The sequence below is a fragment of the Fundulus heteroclitus genome, chromosome 15 (assembly GCF_011125445.2).
Source record: "Fundulus heteroclitus isolate FHET01 chromosome 15, MU-UCD_Fhet_4.1, whole genome shotgun sequence".
Taxonomy (NCBI): Eukaryota; Metazoa; Chordata; class Actinopteri; order Cyprinodontiformes; family Fundulidae; genus Fundulus; species Fundulus heteroclitus.
Genome location: NC_046375.1, coordinates 27,458,371 through 27,480,669, shown reverse-complemented (window position 1 = coordinate 27,480,669; position 22,299 = coordinate 27,458,371). Strand labels below are relative to the sequence as shown.

At 41.9% G+C, this 22,299-nt stretch overlaps 1 protein-coding gene across 9 annotated transcripts in view; it reads right to left on the bottom strand.

Moving 5' to 3' along the window:
* enah (ENAH actin regulator) overlaps positions 1–22,299 on the bottom strand; it is a 131,517-nt gene that overhangs the window by 63,151 nt on the left and 46,067 nt on the right. For 2 of the 9 annotated variants that reach the window (XM_036147096.1, XM_036147095.1), the window contains exons 2-3: positions 6,657–6,822; positions 3,253–3,430 (exon numbers count right to left, since the gene is read on the bottom strand). In XM_036147096.1, the coding sequence (XP_036002989.1) occupies positions 3,253–3,430; positions 6,657–6,822 (344 nt within the window). Of the gene's footprint in view, positions 1–3,252; positions 3,431–6,656; positions 6,823–20,334; positions 21,157–22,299 lie in introns of those variants that run through there. The other 7 variants (XM_036147093.1, XM_036147101.1, XM_036147103.1 and 4 more) reach the window with 7 other exon arrangements.

Sequence of the window (22,299 nt, the reverse complement as noted above, 5' to 3'; positions counted from 1 at the left end):
TGTGTTTCTTTCTGAGATAAAGCCACACATGAAGCGAGACTGCTATTACCCTTTAACTTTTCTCTAAGATAGAAAGTATTCCTGGAACACTGTCTTCTCCAGTTCCCAGTCAGTCATGGTAGATCGCTGTTCACACTGAGCCTAGTTCTGCTGGAGGTTTCTTCTAGTTAAAGGGGAGTTTTCCTGTTGCTACATGCATGCTTGGTATGAGGGATTGCTGTAAAGTCAATGACGTGATGCAATCTGCTGGGTTTCCTGAGATCAATAACATGGGAACTCATCTGTCTGTATGATCCAATATAACTGACTTTGTAAAGTGCCATAAGATGACGTGCTGTGAATTGGTGCTAGATAATTAAAATGAATTGAACCTTGTGGTGGCAGATTACCTAGGATCCCAACAAAATAGATTTGTTGGTTCCAAGAAGCTGTCTGCACCAGCTGAGGACACACCATGATTTATCTCTATACAGATTATTGACTAAGACCTGGAAAGGGTAAACCCTAGCAGACTAATGCTGATGATGTCCACAGGACTATGAAGCCCTTTAGATAAAAGCAGTACTACAATGTAAATCATAGCTTTGTGTTTATGTGCTGCTGAGAGAGAGACAAAACAAGGCCCACAGATGGAACAGTTCTTGTTTTATGTAATGTTCATGTAACCACTTTTATATGTAACAAAGAGCTAATTCAATTTGTCATACTAAGTCGCTTAAAGCCAAACCATCAATATGATCAATAAATGCTGAAGGAGAGACGCCAAGCTGTTTGAAATTAATGATCGTAACCTGGAAGGTTTCAGAATGATATATGGAGGGAGATCCACAGGGGGGGGGCTGTCAATTTCAATGATGAGTGCGGCGGGCGCCACTGAGAGCAGCTGTCAGGACAGAAATACAGAAGCAAAACAGCGGGGTGAAAGGGGAGACCCTTACACTCATCTGGCTTCTGTATGCAGCTCACTGCACTGCTGAGAGAGCAAAGAGGATAGATGGAGTGAGAAAAAAAAAGAAAGGAAAATGAGACTGAGAGGCAGCTGGGTGAAGGAAAGCAAGGTCAAAAATGGCAATCCCATGGAACAGGGAAGGAAAGAAGAAGAAAAGAGTAGGAAGAAAATTACAAGAAGCAAGAAGAATAGTCTGGGACTGAAGACTTCAGTACATCACTTGTTGCCCAAAATTTCACTGAACTAGATTCTTAGCAAAGAAAACGGGACATTTTTGTCCAATAGAGAATGAGGAAGCTTTATGGGTTCAGATTTTCTCATATTGCTTCACACTTTAACGATGATTGAATCTTCTCTGCTTATTGCCTCTTGCATGAACTTAATTCCAAGTCGCTCTGTTTCCAATTATGTACAGTAGCATGTTTGACCACAGATACATACACAGCAGTAAAATATTTGTGCATCATTTACAATATTTTCTCAGTCTCTCCTCGTCTTGCTGCATTTTTGTCTTTGCTCACAAACAAACCACATACGTCTCTCCACCATTAGAATAATGAGGCGCATCACTATCAGGTTAATTAGTGGATGGGATTAAATGTGATGAGAGGCATGGTTTAGGGAGAAGGGAGGGGATGGTACAATGGAGGGGGGGGGAGGATGGAAGGCCTAGAGGGGAGCCCGCAGAGCTGCATCTGGATGCTGGGATCACTCATGAACAGAGAATGTACACAAAACGTCTGTTTCCACCATTACAAGCAGGAGAGAAGGAGAAAGATGAAGGCATTATGTAACTACTCCCGTTTAAAAGGTGACAGCTAAAGGTTCATTGTGAAAATAAATAGCATGGATCTTAACATATTTCTTTATTGTATTGTTTTAGTGCTGCTATAAATGACAAGCGCCACAAATGGAATGACACTGAATGACATTGAATGACAAGTGCCCCAAAAACCCCAGTTTCTGTGCCAATGTTTTAATTTTGCAAAGCCTGGCAGTCTCCAAGATCACAGAAATAAAATCACATGCTGTTGTTTTTGGACTTAGGGTTAGGGCAAATTTGGACAAATTCCTCACTTTTTCCTCACATGGGATAGGTATATGATGTTGTATTCTGTTCCACTTCTGGTCTGCTTCTATTACTGGCTTCCATGTTAGCAGGCTCCTGCTCTTTTGCCAAGATAAAATACCAAATGCTGTGCTGTGTTTGGAACCATCTTATGATTGGCTCAGGAACCAGGAAGTAAACACAAGTAGTTCTGGACCATATCGCTTGCTTTGAAAGGAGAAACCATGACTAAGACATTGCTGATGAAGAAGACGGATTGTTCATAAGGAATGTTACTTCCATCCTAGGTGACAAGTGAAAATTATTTTTGGTTAATTTTGCAGTAAATTTCTTACTTGTTGCTCCTTTAAATGCACTGATGAAGAAAATACTTTTCACAGAAAATGCTGCTGTCTGGGATGCAAGAGTGGTCACTTTTCACTATTTCATTACAAAATGATGCATTTACTGACCATTGAATTTGTTCTAAAGGATCGATTTGTGAGGTAAAGATTTTTTTTAGCTAAATCTTACAGTTTTAACCATCAACATGAAAGGTCATTTATCAATACCAGTCAGGAGGATAAAGTTTGTTTCAGTCAAAAACAACACGTGAATGGCTGCTTACAGTAAATTTGTATCCGAATCCCATTTTTATGTTTAATGCACTATCAGTGTAATTTGCAAGACACATTTTGCAATAAGAAAGGATTACCTTTATTGGCCTTGAGGGGGAATCTTAAGTGCAGCACACAGCTGCCCAATAGAAGATTACATAACGTGGATATATGCAGGCACTGAAGAGAATTGCATAAACACATCTCTGACTGAACCAAACACACACTATAATACACCGCAGATGTCACTTCTTGCAGCTGGAGCTTTTGGAGATCATCACAGCAGATCATCTGCCTCCATCCAATCCTATTCCTATCATCTTCCTCCATCCAACCAATTCTCCACATCCTTCTTCTCTGTTTTAATGAACCTTCTCTGTAGTCTTTTCCTTCCTCATGGCAGCAAATTCAACATCTGCCTAAAATATCCACTACTGTTCCCATGCATAAATTTCCCTAAACCTGACCAAATGACAGCTGAAAACTAAAACCTAAAAAGGGTGAAAATGTTTAAGGATAGCCTGCCAAATGAAGACGCAGTTAAATTATGCCATCAGTAAGACTGACACTCAACAACACATCAGCCCAGCAGTGACAGTGTAGATACTTGTCCACTAGGTTACAGCTCTGAGGCCCACCTGTATCCTGGGAGTTGAGCACCTCCAGTGCATGCATCATGGCACTGGCAAACACATTGGCGTCCTCCTTACTGCCGAAGTTGAGCCCGTAGACCTGCCGAGCATCACGCCACTGATGGAAGGTCTGCGTGGCCTGGTTGTATTTCAGCCCCTTGGGAATGGCACAGTTTATCACCACCTTTGGACACCAAGAGAGGAGACAACATTCAGATGATTGACTTCTCATTAACATTGTCTCGTTAACAATGCTAATCCCTTTCTACTTTTCATCCATACAGAGACAGACATTTACAGTATCACACAAAGTGTGATACATGTTTTTGTAAATATATTCTTATACATTTTCATCAGACATCACTGAAGATATGACACTTTGATATGAGGCAAAGTAGTCATGTACAGCTCACCCAACATTGTCAATATGCTGTCCCATCAATATAACTCAACACAAGGTCATTAATGTCTAAACCAAGGGTCTTTAACCCGGGTCCTCGGGACCCACTGTCCCACCTGTTTTAGGTGTTTCCCTGCCTCCACAAAATGTTATATCATGTCTTTTTAAGTCTTCTAAAGCCAACTATAGGCATGATTAAATATTGCCTTTGTCACTACGATGTATTCATTTGTTGCAAAATTGTAGTTGTTTTCTGGTGCTATTTTTCCAACCCGGAAGAAATACGCTTGCCTTTACTGCAACGTCTTTGACAGAAAAGGCCACAGACAACCCAAGTGGAAACGTCACTTTTGTTGCCAGCTGTTTAGATATTAATAGCTGTGTTGAGCTGTTGAATTATTTTGATGGGCCAGCAAATTTACACTGTTATACAAGCAAGCAGCTCAGTGCAGTTTTCAGAAACAAAGAACTGCTCTCAGTGAGGAGCCGATTCCCATCATTCACTTCACAGATTTGGCTCTAAGAGCCGTTTCATTTGCGACTGACTCATCACTAGCTCTCAGGAGGGAAGGAAAAGTAGAGAGGACAGTCTTGTGTTGCTATATTTATCGACTTTTCAGATCCCTCTAACAATTTTCTTTCAAAAGGCGATTAGCAACAACAACTTTTGTCGTTTTGGCTTTTGTTTTAATGGTGACTTTACAGAAAGTACCAGTCGTTCTGGAATAACTGGGTCTGTCCCGATTTAGGGGCTGCATCCTTTGATAGACCCGGTCTATGTGGGCGGGTCCTTCGTGGAGAGGAAGAGATTGGCTTGTGAATTACTAATATCTAGCCTTCACCGGCGGTCCCTCGCCCTTACCGTAGCATTATGGGCTCGACACACGGGGAGCGATGTCGCTCCCTCTCCATTCATTACCTACGGAACTTGTGCGATGAGGCGACAGTCGCTTGCACTCTTCCAGCCAACGACTGGCGTGTGAAATTTCAAGCTTGTACATGTGAACGTGCACACACGGGCTTGCAACACAACACAAGAAAGTTGAACACTGTTCGACTTTTGTCACCATTGCTTGGCACTACAGCCATTTATCTGTATCTGGATCAGCCGTAAGGTGCGCCCTTACAATGATGATATCCAGGCTGTAGCCTCGTCTTAAATATAGGATCAACCTGGACGTATTTTTCTTTTCTACAGTTGACATAAAGGCAAGATTTCAGTCAATTACAGAAATATCATCAGACTCACAGAATACTTTGAAAATATCAAAAGCCCTCCAATTTCATAACAATAACATTTCTGGGTGAGCTGAAAGCCGATGGGAGTCTGAGGGCGATCGGTCGGGAGAGAGGCGCCGTCTCTTTCGACGTGGTGAGCCTCAGCCACCCGGTGAGCTGGAAGCCGACAACGCGAGTCGCTGCCATCTGAGCACGTCTGATTTTAAATCAAGCAATATGTCCACAAACCCAGCAGATATTTTGGTTTATCATAGCTAACTTCTCGCCTAAAAGCTTTTGAAATGTTACTTTTATGTCACAGAATGTGTAATAAATCCAAATTATTCAGCTTTTCACTCCCCTTCACCATTGCTGTTTCTGGGTAAAAAGTTCTGCTCAACCAGCAATGAATCATGGGCTAAGTTTAGCAATGAAAGATAAACCGGACCCATCCTTCAGATTGGGGAAAAGAAGAACACATTCTTCTGCCGCATTTGAAGGAGGCGTGAATTGGGACAGCCTTGGTCGCTGTGCTGTAAACGTACAAATACGTCCTTCCAAGGATGCAGCCCCTGAATTGATTCACCCACTATATTGAGGCAGCAGCGAAAGCTGCAATGAGGGTTCCTAAATCCCTCAGCACTGTCTTGCAGGCACACTACAGCTGCTGATGCCTCGTAAATACAGTTTTTAAAGTAATCTTTGTCTCTAAAACTGCTGCTCTAAAGGAATTCCTTGAATTTGATCCACACACAGCGTCAATCACTTTTTCACCTCATTCACTTTGTGTGCCTCTGATATCTGTCTTTTTGGTACAGTTTGTATGTAGTGTAGATTCAGGTAATGTATACAAATTCATACTTTAATTTATAAAAAGGTAATTTTTTAAAGTTCCAAACACATTCAATTACTATTTTTAATAACTTTTTTTGTCTTGGCAAAAGCTCTCCTACAGCCTGGGTCCCAAATGCATTTACAAATATGCAAATTAGGATGACTTAATGAAGTGTCAAACAAGAAACAAATACAACGGGCCGGGCAGTCTTGCTAAAGCCCTACGGCTGGAAAAGTCTTTTTCTTGTTATTTTCTATGGACAAAATGAGCAGGAGCTGCAGGAAAATGCAGTTGCTTTGTTTGGAGCCACTTTAGTTTTTTAGATTAAACACACCTGATGTGCTATTCTGTCGGTCTCTGCACTACATGACTAGTCAAGCACAAAAAAATTAAACAACTATTAGCAACTGAAACAGAAAATGTTTGATTTATTAAATATATTTTCGCAATATTTTTTCCCCCCCAAAATTCCAACATTTTTCAACTTTCAGTAGTTTAGTGCTCTAGTATTTTTATATTTAAATCTTATTTTTCAATTCAAACATGTCAATTGCTCCTGTGGATCAGAGACCAGCAGGGCCGGCTGATTTCCAGGGCTTCTAGGAGTCAAAAGAGTTCAAAGGCAGGCAGCTTTAAATCAGTGTCTTTGCTTTGGGATCTATCCCAGCTGCTCTCACGTCTCATTTTGCTGTCAGCTTCCATTCAGAAATGTTTTTGTTTCTACTCCATACACTGCAAAGAGTGTGAGGAAACACTGTCTGTGTTCTTCTACAAGCAGATGGCAACAAAAGACACACTCGCTGTCAAATGACAAGCTGTAAACACACCAAGAGTCTTTGAGGGGTTTTGCAGACGCACTTGTCCTTAAACAGTTTCGTCAACTCCTCAGATCCCACTAGGATCCACTCCAAATGAAACATGGATGTGTGTTTAGGTCACATGATCACACTCACTCACCTGATGATCCTGGATCTTGCGTCCTACCACGCGAAAGGCGTTGTTGCCCGTGTGGTGATAGATATGGACTCTGCTGAAGCCCGTGGAGCCTCCAGCAGGGACCCACTTCTTGTTGGCATCGTCGTACACCATGACAGCGGCTCGTGCCTGGCAGATGCTCTGTTCACTGCATCAACAGAGACACAAAGTAGACAGTAATGAAATTACAGCTTCTGACAGTTTAAATGTAGCTGGTTTTATGGTGACAAGACTTTTTACAACACAAGAAATTAAAAAAAGCTGCTGGTCTCTGGCATGAAGGCTCCAGTAAGTTCACCAAGAAGTCAGAGCATTCAGCCAGCGAATCTATTTAGATCATCTAAAATGTGTGTTTCACCATCCAGGTAAAACATGGCCCACATTGTCTAAGCGACCTGTGAATGGATGTGGCCCTAATCTTTCTGAGCTACAGTGCTTTACATTCCTGTTAGATCAGAATGTGTCAAATATCTATCAGAGAGCAGCAGTTCAAACAGGAAAAAAAAAAAAAAAAAATCAGAGCATGTTTTTCCAATTCATTAACTACATAAACGCTCACCAGTTTGTCTATAAATGCCTCAACTGTGATGCAACATACACCTTGATCTATAAACGGCATCTACCAAACAACCTGCTGCAGTCTGTCCTTATCCATCTCTTATATAGTCTAGTTCTTAGAACAGCAAAAACGGGCATCGGTGGGTCAGACCTCAAAGCCCACTGCAAACCAGACAAAAAACCCTGATTGGTACCATCTGTGCAATAAATGAGTGGAATACCTCTTAGTTTACTTACAAAATCTATAAATGATCTAAACCACAGCTGACTGAGAAGAACCCAACTTTGTTCTCGTTCCAGAACATTTCTCAGCATCTCTGCAAGAGTCTGAACCCCAGCAGTGTTGCAGACAGGAAGTGATAGAAAAACAGACTCAGAATGAAAGCTACAAAATGTATAAGTGAACTAAAAACGGCGTCCCTAAAAGAAGTGAAAAGCACCGCAGGGGGGCGGGGGAAGGGGAAGCGCGCACTGACAGACTGTGGATTTTATCGAAACAAGAAAAGCTCGACAGCATCGGATCCGCACCAAGAGCTGAAAAGTGTACCAAAACGGTAAAACCTTCTAATATTTTCCTTCCGTAATCTTTCTTTCCCCTTGCCATTATTGGATAAAAGCCAGAGTTATGGCGTGCATAAGTAATATTCTTATAATCAGGTTGTCCCACATTCTCCATTTTCAGATGACGGATTGAACTCTGTCTCCCTCGCCTGTCTGATGTGTTCCTGGCTCCTCTTGATACAGTTTCATTAATGTTCTCCAACAAGCCTCTGACACCTTCACATCAGCTAGTTTTACACTTATTAAATGGGAAATAAATGAACTTTGAACTAATTAGGTGAAAAATGAAGGCAGTTAATTGGACCAGGTTTTACTTAGGGTGTGAGAATGCATGGGCCCAATAGAAATGAGCTCCAGAGTCTTCAGATATTTGATTTGTAAAAAGATCCACTTCTCAGTATGCACTATTTAGTGTTGGTCTATCACATAAAATCCCAGTAATTGAAATGTGTGGCTGCGACATGACCTAATGTGGAACATTTGGAGGGTTATAAATACTTTTGTTTAGCACTTTACATAACTTCCATCTCATTCATGTGGTAAAAAATACAGAAAAGGCAGCCAGGCTGAAATGTTTTAAAAACTCACGTTTCCGTCCATCACATAAACATAAAATCTTGGATAACGCGCCTTCCTGAAGAGCTACAACATTTTATAAAAGCTCATGAAGATGCTTCTAATCTACAAATCTCGATGACGCTTGAGAGTCAAGACCTCTTCCGTCTTCATCTTTCTGATTAGGTTAATGTGCGGAATCCAAGTGAAGCAGCAGATGGAGGACGGAGCGGTTCCTGCACTTCTAATCTAACATTTCTATCAATCAAGACAAGGTGTGGTTCATACCAAATGTGGTCAACGTGACGTTTGCTACCACTGAACCAAATCCAGCATACTTCTGCTCTACCTCAAACATCTTTGATGGACAAACCAAACACCAGGAGGAGGGAAAAACTCCTGAGATTCCAACTGTGTGCTTTCACCTCCAATAAAACTACAATCGGTATCAAAGCGGAGAACTTCTGACTCCATGGAGTCCCTTTGATCATTTTTATGGGTAAAAACTTTCATTTACACTTGACTGGTGGAAAACAGCCTTGTTGAATCCCTCTTTTGCCACCCTTGCAGTGGACACAATTAGTTACTCAGCTAGCAGATTGTGCTTTAGCTCCCCTTCCTCTCTCCATTAAGCTGAGTAAAACTCTAACAAGTTTTCCTATTTAAGAACAAAAAAAGTCAGCGACAGGATGATAACCAGCTTCACTGATGAATTTCAGTTTTTCATGAAGGAGATTCTGCCTCTTATAGAGCAATATGACAGGCACAGACAAAAAAAAGTGAGGACTGCACAAAATTAGGAGCAGAGAATGAGATATGAGATGAGAATATTTTTATCTCCTTCATTAATGTTAATGAAGCTGGAGAGTTAGGAGTGCTTCTGACTTCAAAGAGGAACGGAGCAGCTCCGGGGGCTTTGCCAGCGTGACGTCACATCCTGCTGGGATGGGAGGGTGGAGAGGGTCTGTGGGGATGCAGCAGATAGGGCGTAGACAAATGAACGAGCAGAGAATGGGCTACAGGAGGAGATGGAAAAAGCCAGGCCATCACAACACAATAAAAAACAAGCTGATTAACCTGGTTAATAAGAACCACAGCGGGACTACAAGGCTCTCTCATTACTTAGCTAGAAAAATAACCAAGGAGGAGGAACAGGGGGATTTGGACACCGTGACATATTCTCTGGATCTACTGATTCACTCCATCACTCCTGCTGCTGGAAATTGTGACTAATTTCACTGCTGGTAGGCCAAAGTTATGCAACCAAATGACTGACTAGTCTAAAGATAGAAGCAAACCAAAAAGAGGCAGCTGAATCCCCCATTCACTGGGTTTGCCAAGCACAATCTGGGGCTGAATGATGACTCAGGGTTTTGTCCCGTCAGCCATGTCGCCGGCGCTCTCATGCATATGTGGAGGATCACGGTGTGATCGCTTATAAAGTGCGGTGAATCTCCACTGTGCTGACCAGATGTGATGAGACGCAGCTTTCTTAGTCAGGGAAGTACATTTTCAATAAACGCTAATGCAATGTGACAAAGATGACTGACTGCATCATCTATGTAAGAAGCTGTTATACCAAGCGTGGTTGCAACCCAGCAACCTAGACCTTAAATGTAGACGTATACCCGTGTGTATTACACTGAACTACAGAAGAGATCCAAACATTACACAGGTCAACTAAATTATGCGCGTTCACTGTGTATAAGCAGCCAATATCTCACAGCTGTGGAAGACCTAGGTCTAAGAAAGAGGACAGATCAGCACCAGAGCACCTTCCAGTTGTTTACAGTCTGCTGAACTATCCACATGGCTGCATGCGGCTCCTGACCTCCATGCAGGGAAAATTTTACTGTCCTCCTGAGCGCCGACTGATGCCCACGATGCTCTTATCCCCAAATGATTTTAACCCACACACACTATTTATTATCCCACTGATCAGGGATCAGATTAATCCAACAAAAGCTTTGTATAAGACATTAACATGTCAGCTTGACCCTGTTATTCCACAAAGACGACAGAGTAGAGACGGAGAAGTAGTACGAGTCCTTTGCAGAATAGTTAACCCCCTTTTAACTTTTCCACATTTTCTCATCTTATGACAACTGCGGGGCATTTTTTAGGGCTTGATGTGACAGAAAATGACTTTGAAAAATAGCTGAAGCTCAGTCCAGCTGGATGTGGAGAATCTGAATGGCCTTTTTAAGGCTTATGACAGATTTTCAACTAGATTTAGGTCTGAAGAAATGAGCTTTGATGTAAAGCCATCAATCTCAAACTATGGTTCAAGTAACACTGGGATGGGCAATAATTCTATATATATCGTGACATAACTTCATTCAATAAATGACATATATGACATTTGCAATATTTCAGTATACATCACAGTCTATGCTTACAGCATATGTCACTGACTGACATTCTAGGTTTTATGTAATTTTATGCGTTTATTTTTTTAAAGCAATTATTTCTAAAATGTTTTATTGGAGGAGTTTTATAGACATGGTAAAATAATTGTTATAAATTTGTTCAGGCATCTGTTGTGGGTGTTCTTTGCAGTCTTTCAGGCTTTTAATTTGTTTATATCGACATCGTATCAACCAAAATGAAGAAATCCATCATAATCTAAGTTTTGGCCGTATGGTCCAGCCCTACGTTACAGCCTTTTAGTGACAGACTGCTGCATCCCAGATGCTCTAAGGAGCGTTTCCGCAGGTTGTTACTTCCAGCTGGAGTCAGACTTTAGAATCTCTGCTGCTCACAACAGACTCAGAAACTGTTTACATCATGCTAATGGTTACACAGGTTCTGATCTGATCATTAACCATTTACACTGTCCCCAGATGCTAAGGTAACTTGCACACGCCTTAGCTACTTTCGTGATGTTGCTGCACCACCATGCACATTGCATATCATTGTATTGTTTTCCTGGTTAAATAAAGGTTAAATAAATAAAATGTAAATAGGCTGGAGTCTTTTCCACTGATAAAAGTTTTTCCACTGTGCAATATTTATTTACTGTGGTATTTACTTTTTATCTTCTACTCTTGGTGTTTCTTTAGAGCTCATTTTAGATTAGACTGGTTTGTTCTTTTTTCCTTCTTTTTCATTGCTAATAATTGTGTGTAACTGTGTTTGTCACTGTCACACTCAAATTTCCCCACTGCAGGACAATAAAGGAATTACTGGGAGTTTAAGTGGATCCCATTGGAATGGACATATCCATATGGTGCCACAGTGGTTAGCACTCCTGCCTCACAGCAAGAAGGTCCCAGGTTCAAGTCCTGGCCTCTGCAGGAGCCGTTCTGTGTGCCTGTTCTCCCCGTGCTTGCGTAGGTTTCCTCCGGGTTTTCTGGTTTGCCCTACCACCGAAGACATGCTGGTCAGGTCAGCCTAACCAACATGTCTTCATTTTATGCATTCAAACACTGTAGCAACACACCAACAGAAGCAGCACAGTGCTAACCCTGGGAAGGACTGGCTACCTGTCCACAGTGTACCCCGCTCATCACACAATGGCTGCTGGACATGAGCACTTGCCCCCATGTGACCGCGTAAGCATAAGCAGGTTTAGACAGAGATTTTAATCAAGAGCAGCAAAAATAAACCATTTATTCCAGCTGCCATATCTGTATTTTACAAACCTGGCAACCCCACATTGGATTCTGACTTTCACTGTTGGCTTAACACATCCAGATTTGCACATTTGAGTTTATTTTTATTTTTATTTTAAAGAACAGAATACACACACCAGATCTATCAAAAATAACTGAAGTACCAATAAGTGATACATTTTTTTTACCTTATGTTTTTTTAATATTAAAGAACAGTTTAAGTGCCAGCATGGGGCAGCTTTAATATGCCAAGCATATGGGGTACAAGGTAACCGAGGTTTTACTTGTTCCTACAGGTTTAACCCATCCACTGCAGCTCCAGCTGTGTTCAGGGTTTTCCTGCTGGGATGTGAAGCTCCAGCCAGTCTGCTGTCCTCTGCAGCCTCCAGTGGGTCCGTTTCCACGTCTGCCCGCTTTTCAGCTCCAAGTTTGACCCTTGATTATTTGCAACCAAATGCTACTTTAGCATGTTTAGTGAGTCTCACTCATAGTTTGTCCGTATGTCGGACGTTACAGACTTAAAGCATCATGCAAGAAAACCAACAGGTTCTTTTTTCTTTCTCTAAATCAGGATCATACTTTAAATGGTCCTTTATGACCCAAACAGAACCATGGCCAATAAAATCTGCTGATTTCTAATGCTGATCACCCCTCAGAGAACACAGAGCACTGAATAATAATCTAAGCGATCTCTTGATAGATTAAAGGGGCATCATAATTCCCTGATCTGAAAGGCCAGCTTCAGCTGTTTCCATTAGAGATCCTCCTAACCTGAATCATACTGGTAAGCTGCACCTGGAAAGCTTCTCCAAGCCTGGAGAAGGAAATCCACAGGGAGTCTCATACATGAAACTGCATGCGATGGAGAGAAGAGAAGAAAGGCAGAGTGATTTGGTGATAGGCTGAAGGGTTGTTTGACAGGGAGTGCAGCTGGCTTTACATAGAAACCAGTTCAGGATAGGGGACGTCTACAGAGACATCTGCATCCTTTCTTTCCTTGCTCTCCACACATGTTTCTAGTTTTCAGCTTAGGCTTTTTTCCCTCCAGAAATATTTCTCTACCACTAACTGACCTTCCTCAAAACCATCCTCCCTCCCACATCTGTATCTTATTCCCTCCGATTCTCATTTTTTCCTTTCATTAATTAGCCACCACTGGTATTGCGGTGCAGTGTTTGCAGCTCATATGAAAGCCATCAGGATGAGACAGGGAGGCTGTCCGGACAAGAGAAAGTTCCTGTTGAGCCACAACCTACAGCTGCTGAGCCGCTGTTTGCCATTGCTGTAAGACGACATCCCAGAGTGGGCCCAGGAGAGTCCGTATGATTTCAGCCCGATGCTTTCAGTAGCTCATCAACCTGTAACTTGTTCCTCAGCGCCTACCGGACCACATCACGGTTTTATCTTCTAACCAGATCTTTCTGTGGAATGGACCATCAGCAGGTTGCAATCCTGTTTTTGGCCTTGATTTCTGTTGTTGCAATTGAATATTTTGTTTCTTTACTACACAGGATGGATTTCTTTGGCTTTTAAGGGATGTATAAAGATGCTGTAGGACTGATGATAGTGAATTTCACGTTTTCATCAGGGAGGATAATAGTCAGCTTTATAACAGAACAAAGCTCTCATCAGGTTGTCCTCGAGCTCAGCATAGCTCTTTAATCAGCAAACCTCCATCAGGGCTTTTATTTATAAAGTCAGACTTTGGGACGTTCCCAGTAAACTGGTGTAGGCCAGCAGTTGTTTCAATAAGCTGGATTCTCCTCAGGCCCATAGGCCACACATGTTCTGCAGACCAGCTCCATCAGGACGGAGGGCTCTCCTTAGGGGATCAACAGGAACCACATAAAATAGCTCTGCACCGATTCACAGAAATCAGTGCTTAGAAACAAACAGACGGATTTAACCAGGCCAAAAGAAAAAAAAAGCTGCGAGGGCATCTACGGTAGTCGTACTGAACATGATCAAAATGGTCAAAACAGCCTTTGAGATCATGGCTCACATGCTTCAATAAAGAACGCTGAGTTTGAAAAGATTTACTGTCAGTTTTATCCTTCAGATTTCAGGTTCATTCAGGGTCGTTCTGAAGTTGCACTGAAGCTCAGCAGGAGAAGCAACTTTCAGTCCTTTCAGCGTAACTTGTCCAGAACCTCTGAAGCGTCTCTTCCAAAGAGACGAGAGACAAACGCTTCTGCTCCAGCTCTCCTCACAGGGACTACAGAAGGCAGAAAGTCTAAATCCGATTCCAACTATTGTTTATGTGAAGCTTTAAAGGCAACAGCATTAACCCATGGCGCTAAAACTAATCAGTGTTGCCAGCACAGCAGAACAGATCGTTACACAGTAGCACTATCAGCATCAATACCAAACTCCTACACAGTCCGACCGTGCTGCCGTTCAGATGGGATCCAAACGGATCTGCCGCTCTGGCCAGACAGCATCTCTGCACTGTGGCTCCGTGTAGCTGCACACCATTCATGCAGCCGTGCGTCTGTACGGAGCCTTCACACACACACACACACACACACACAGACACAGAAAATGTGTTGGAGCCAGGAGAAAAGACCCTGGGCTTACAACAGTGAGTCATCTACTCTAGCAGATGGTGGTGGGGGAAAAAGACAGAGTAGGAGAAGCCCGAAGTGTGGCACGATGGCAGCAGAAACACCTGAGGTGCAACAAAGAAGATATCAGCGCCAGTGGCTATATATAACCTAAGAAAACCAGCAGGTACACAATGGTGTGTGTGCTGCAAATAGACACGCTGGCTATTTGCAGCCAGCTCAACCCAGTCAGGACGACTTGGAAATAGTGCTATTATTTTCAGAGCAAACCAAAATCTTTAGCTAGATTTATGAGTGCCGTTTGTTTTAATCATTGCTGAAGTGAGCTGTTGTTTAGAGGGATTTATAACAGGCAGGCTGCAGCTAAGAAAGATGGCTGTTACATTTTCAATTACAAGGCAAAGGAACATTTACACTAGAGACTGCCACCTTACAAAAGTCAGAATGTTTAAGACCACTACTAATGTCCCAAGTTACAGACCTTCCAATCCATAACCCGCAGTTTACACAATACATTCTGCCTTTTCTCCTTTCTATCAAAGCTAGGATTTAATAAACAGTCAAAAATCTGCTTTACTAAAACAAAACAAAAAGAAATAAATTGCGGGATTACCAATTTTCCCCATGATCCTGATCCAGTAGAAAGGTATCAGATGGGCCCCCAACCAGGAGCAGCTGAAACATTAGTCATTAAGTTCAACGGCATTCACAGCCAAGTTTCTCAAGCAGGAGAACAACTTTAAGGTTTGTACACCTATGATTAACTGGAAAAACATTGAAATATTTTAGGAGCAGGATTATCAATGGATCAGATCAATGCAGGCCGCAACCTTGCTAACGATAGCCTAGCACCTCCCCAAATGGCTGGTATGAAGAAAAGAAAAAAAGAAGTCAGCAAGAGTAAGATCATAATTTACTAAAGTGTATTACATACTAGGGCTGGATGATATTTCAACAGCAATATATATCGATCAATAGACGTATATCGATGATAGAAAAAAGAGTCAGTAAAAAGCTCAATAGAGCAGCTTCCTTCCTTTAGCATTCTAGGCATTTAGGTTTATATTAGTCATTATATCCTCCCAACCAATCACAAACGCCAACCCAGGAATGCTCCGCCCCCTTGAAAGAGCTCAGAGAGCATGTGTTATTTTTTTCTGTTTTAAAAACTTGCAGTTTTAGTAAAAAGTTAGCTGGTATGAAGGGTTGAGTTTCAATTCAGAGTTTGTGAGTTCTGTATCTAAAAATAGGTACTAAGCAACAGTAAAAATGGCCAGGGCTGCACTTAAAATATATGTTTTGAATATGTTGATAATTATCGATATTGATCAATATCATTTCTATTTAAACAATATGTTTTTTTCCCCTATATTGTCCAGCCCCATCAGAAACTCCAGCATCCTGAGCTTCCTTGGTGAGTGGGTTTATGGTAGTAGCAGGTCAGTGAACGCCTCGTTCTCTGTTGCTCTTATAAATAAATCCCAGTTCAGACAACCCTAGTCTGTGAGCAGGTCTGACAGCACGTCTTTCCATTTAAAGAAACAGAAAAGAATATTAAGTTGGACGACTTTATTGACATATTAGATATTGTTTAAGGCTGTTTACGGTGATTGGAGACGAGCAAGCGTGTGTGCTCTCTACTACATTTTACTAATCAATATACCGCTTTATCAAGAACACAAGAAGTCTACAAAAAGAAAAGTGAACAAGTTCAGCATCTGATTGCAAACTCCAAACCTTTAAGGTTGTTTTCCAGCAACAGTGGCTGCTGTACTTCAGATTAAAAGAGAAAACCTATATAAAACAAGCCAGAGAATTGTAAAATATGAGTTGGATTCTTTCAATGCAGTAGAAAGCAGCACGAAAAGAAAGCCAACATTTGCCATGTTTCCTGCTTCAGCAGTGAAGTCAGATGGAGACGTTAGGGAAACCAGGAAGAGTTGACAGAAAGGGCTCTAAACAAACATTATTAATTGATTATTTTTGCTTCTATGCACATTTCAAAACATGTATTTACTGTTGCTGAGTAGATTAAGAAACTAATTTGTTGTTGACCTTTAGAAAAATCAGGTATTTTTCACCTCTGCTACATTCCAAATGCAGCTTTGTTTGCCCTGAATTATTTTATCAGCTCATGTAGGCTATTAAGCTTTAAACCCGACTGCCCTCTAATTACCTGGACAGTGGAGTGGACAACTCAAGCATGGGCCGTGTTTAATGAGCAGCTCAGTCCAACACTCAGAACCCTCATGGAATCAATTAGGCATTGAGCAACTTACTCACAGAATCCATTAGCTGACTGAAGATCTCCAGAGGAGGGGACCACAGGTGGGCCCGCTGCCGGCTAACTCATGACCTGATACATTGTGCAACCATGGCAACCAGCATGGGAGAACAAGATGAACATTTCCCCAACACGACCATCTATCATAAAAGAAAACGGCCTGATTGGTCTGATGGCTTTATGTGAAATGTGACTAATAACTGTGCAGCCCAGCTGGCTGGCTTTACAGCCGACCCACTGGTAGAACCGTGGCAGAGCTAAAGTCCTCACAATTACAGAAAGCTGTCATCAGAAAGGAAACATCCAGACTCAAACTGAGAGATAAGAGGGAACCCAGAAATGACGTGTATAGAAAGGCAGAGATTACAGGGTTTCTAAAACTTTGCCTTTTGCTGTCCTTCCTCTCACAAGGCTATTATCCCACATTTTTGCCTCATTTGCACCCAGATGTGTTCCCATTCCCTGCTGCTAACATGCAGAAAGCTCTGTAATGGCAGCAGCATTATTCTTTAGTTTATGCTTCTGCAGAACAAGGTTCTGATGCTTGCTGGGCACTCTTGGAAATCCTGAAGCCTTTTCCCCGGAGACCAAGCCGTTCGTCCACAACACCTTTCCTTCAGATACAACATTGTGAACGGCAGTTTGTGTGGCGACGTGATGATGTGTGCTTTTCTTTGGAGGAAGTCGTTGCCAACAGAAGAATCTCATGATTTCAAGCGCCTCTGTCCCTTATTTTATGGGAATCCGTCAGCTAATTACATTAACAATCGGACAGCATGAATTCACTGAAATGAAAATCGCTTTCTAGCATTTGTGCTCCAACCTAACCTACTGACCTAATGGAGCTCTTTGCAATAATTTATCAATATTTGTGCTGAACAATAATCCTAAAAAAAGGTTCATTACCACCACACAGCCTTTAGAACATATTTTTGGCTGAACTTCACCACCTAAACCAAAACTTAACCTCAACTCACACCTCCCTACTAACAAAGGAGCCCAATAATTATGTTGAGACTCATTAAGGACAGACTTTTCTTCCATCAGTAAGGATTACTGTTCCTGACAAGGTCGCTGATTATCCCAGAAAAGGTCCTGATGAGGAAACACACACACACACACACACACACACACACACACAACACACACACCTCCACATATCCAGCAGTGTTTACAGGGTGTTTCTCTGCTTTAGACTATAAACTGTGATCACTAGTGGCCTGGCCCATTTTTACAAGGATGCAATCACAAGCTCGGTGACACTCAGACAGGGCTCACATTGATGGTCTGAACTGCACTTGGCTGTCAGGCAGCTAAAGGCTGAGTTTCACAGCCGGACTGTTGGGCTCTGGTTCACGGACAGCACAAAGGTGAATGGCAGCAATACAGTCTTGTTGTGGTGTCAGACACTTGCAGTGTTTGAGGAGGGTAACCAAAAGTTTCTTTCAATTTATCTAAATATTTTCCCAGCAACTTTGTAACAAAGAGACCCATTTAGGTGGGGTTAGAAATGAAGTTATGAACAAACCTCTACAGAGTGTCTTGAGAGACTCTTCGATAAACTGAACGGATTAGGAAGTTTTTCTGATCAGTGAAGCTTTACAAGGTCATGCTGGTAACACTCTTCAGTGTGGATGCTCACACTGTAGTAAGAAGGCTAATGGCTATTTTCATCCTAAGGAGGTGTTTAAAATGAAGTCAGAGGAAGCACAATTGTAGAGAAAAAAAAAAAGAGTTTAAAAGGAACAAGAAGCTGAGCCGTTCCTGGTTTCAGGCTGCAAGAGACTTTAGCGAAAAGTAGAAAGGAAAAAAAAAAAAAAGCTTTGAATCTGTGCATTATGGAGCATACTGGATTTGCAAATATTTTTACAACCTTAGAGTTAATGTAAGGATTTACATTCTGTAGAATATCGAAACACACTGAAGGCTTTGCAAAGCTAGACGCACCAGTAGCTTAAACGAATGTTAGGCCAGTTTAAATGTTAACTATGTAAGCATGCCTTTGTTTTAAAACTGTAAAACCCTGTTGTAGAGCAACTTCCCACCAACACACCGCCTGGTGTTGCCTCTGATCTTCATAGAAACAATCACTTGGTGCTTACAGCAGAAAGTTTAGAAAACATTTTCTACGGTGGTTTTATATTTTCTAATAGTCCATAAAGACAAATCTAAATTTGTATGTACCGACTGCAGCTCCACAGAAAACTGGCTGAAAAGAAACTGTTGCATCTCAGCCAGAAACCATTTCACTTTGACTCTTTGAACACTAACGTCCTTCATTTAATGTAACAACTGAAAACTAATTGAGATAAACAAGCTAGAAGTGAGTTATTAGGGTTAACTTTAAATGCCACAAGGTCTACAATAATTATTCTTTGCCTTTCTTCCTTTCCCAGTTTATAAAGGAAACTGATGAGGAGAACAGCAAAAAAGAAAAATGAGGTTTCTATGTGTATTATCTATAGTATCTTAAACATAACTTTTGTAAAACGGTTTGTTTTGCTCGCTCCTGTAATGAAGAACATCCCTTTCAAAAAACTACTTTTGCCAAGTGAACTTAAGATTTTCTGACATTTCAGCAAACAGTATCAATATTTAAGCAGCTTCTCCCTGTTAAAATGATGTTAGAGCAGAAAAATGGAAAAGGTTTCTGATGTAGCTAGTTGATTCCTAACCACACCCTCAGGGAGGATGAAGGAACATTAACATCTAGTCAGACAGAAAGTACATCTTCTCACTATCATGAACATGGATCCAACAAGGATTCATTTTAGAGCTCGAGACAACGGGGAATAGCAGCAGTGCTATTGATGAGTATTACTTTAATGATGATATTGATTATTAGCAAACATTTTCATTCATCACAATGTCCCTAGCACATTGTGGAGCACTAAATGTATACAAGGTATAGATGCAGTGAGGACATCCAACAGGCTGAATATAGTATCGACACGCCATGAACTTGAAATAACATGCCAGCAAGTTCTGCATTAAAACAGTTCTTTGCAAGTACGATATCAAACAAACATTGTGCAGTTCTAATGTTTGGATATCAAAATATTGCTAAGGAGTTTAATATGAAAGTTGTTGTTTTTTTGAAGGCCTGATTGGTTATTACCATTTCAGCAAACTTAACAACCGTGTTACCTTTTTCTAGGTTGTCTAAATCTAGAAAAATGAATCAGGTTCCTAAAGCTTTACCAGAAACTTTTTCTTCCAGTTGACAAGCACATTTAAAGACCACAAACCTAAATGAACTTTGGGTTTGCTCTTTGTTGCAGTAAAACTGATTCAATAGTTACTGAAACTAGTATATCTGTCATAAATAAAGTTCAATAAAGACAGGCCACTGCATGACTAAAGTCCTGTTCTATGAATCCTATCTGAGAAAATCTCCTCTTGTCGTGAACCACTGCCATATGTGCCAACTAGAATAAAAATCAGACAGGAGAAAGAATGAGGATGATGGGGCAGGACTTATCCGCTGTGTTGATGTGAATCCCTGGGTGACGGCTGCTACGTACCGGTGAATTTCCATTTTGGAGGCCAGCACACATCTCTGACTGAGGATGAAGCTGGAGGCTTTACAGTGAGGAGCTGACGACTGGATCTGCATGGCTCCGTGCAATCTTCTAGCTGAAGGGACCCAGCAAGCAGCCCTTTTTTTGCCTCCCCCAGCAGGCCACTCCTCTGTACCTTACCCTCCCCGTCTTGGGGTCTTGTGCCCCTGGTACCTCCACTCTTTAGCTCCTTTGTTGAGGTGGTTTTCAAATGCTTTTCTCTCCCCCTCTACAAATCAGCCTTCTTCATCACCATCCAATGCAGGGTGCCAGCCAACCCCCGTCACACACCCAGCCTCTCTCTCTGGCTCTCCTCGAAGCCTCCGTAGCAGGGAGATTCCTTCTTCATTCATACATGCAATGTCAGAGAACAAGCAGGGAGAGGACGTGCGAGGGAGCCATCCAAACTGCCAGCCAGCTGTGTTTTTCTCATGGCACTGACACCAGCCACACAGCTCACACGGGCATGCACGCGCCTCAGTCTTGGCTTTTTGCCGCCGTGGCGACGGCAGAGGTATCCAGGCAACAGGCTCCTGCTCCAGCACAGGTTGCTCCTGTACTCCGTGGTAAAGGCAGCAGTGGGGAAATCACGGTGGTGGCATCATGCAGACCAGAACAGCTCAACTCCAGAATATCTGCTCGATGGTGTTGGGAAGATTGATTTTTCCTCCTGCCGATTCCGTCGCTCCCATCTATCCGTTTACTGTCTCGGCTACATCTCTTCATACCTTTGTCTGTCCCTTGATCTCCCCCTCTCATCTGCCTCCTCCCTTCCCGCCTCCCAGCTCCCTCTCGCTGTTTTTATCTGTATGACTCTCCAAGCGCCGGGCTCTCTCTAATTTTCCATCCACCCAACCAGCTCTTTCCGCTCAGTCTCTCCTTCACTCTCTCCAAAACGTGGCAAGTATGAGCAATAAAAAATTAAGAAAATCAGCAACATTTAATGAGCGTTCCCTGATACTGTAGTAAGTCCATCTCTGTTGGACTGTTTTCTTAACTTGGGGAATCTGAGAGCAATATAGTGAATACTGACCTACATGAAGCTGACAGGGTGCTGAATAATCCCATCCTCAGCATCACAACTACACACAATGAACAGAGTCAATAATGAACTTGGATGTTATGCAGCTAACTGACAATAGAAATGTCAGTCATCAATATCACAAGTGCTCAATATGAAAACAAGTTTCATCTACAGACTCAGGGAAGCAGGGCATACTGCATATATAAAGCTTCCTCACTGGGCTATGCCACATCCTACTGGCTGTTATGCAGACTTTTACGTTAACATGGGAGAAACATGGACTGCTTTTCCTATTTAGTATGGAAAAGACTGAAATGAAAATCATCCTTCTCCTTTAGATCAGAGTCATAACAATTTGTGAAGGTATTTCCACTACCATAAAGCTACAAGCTGACGTAATTATGAAATGAAGGAATCAGGCTTCACTCTAATCTTTAACCTGTGGATATTCTCTAGAGTAATGCATAATGAACTTCCATTTTGATGCCAATATAAAAAGGTCAGCAGTGTCCCCAAACAGCACAGACAGGCATTTTCAAATGGGTACAAACTAAATTGTTCCACTGTCTTCATGAAGAAAACCTCCTGATTGAAACCTGGAGATGTGTTTGGGGCCTCTCTTCTGGCCAAGGAGGCAACAGACATAGCAGTTGGCTTTAGTTTGGGGGGGGGGGGGGGGGGGAATAGTACGATTACAAAGCAAATCATGCACACTCTTGGAGAATCTGATGCTGGGACCCTGGAAGCCTTATTATAGTCTGCAGTAATGAGCTCCTTCCATACTGGTGAACTCTGAGCAGTAACCTGAATTATCGTTACTGGACCTTTCAACAGGACAACGACCTAAAACATTTAGCCGAACCAGAAAGGATTCAGCACATACAAAAACATTCATTGCTACTTGT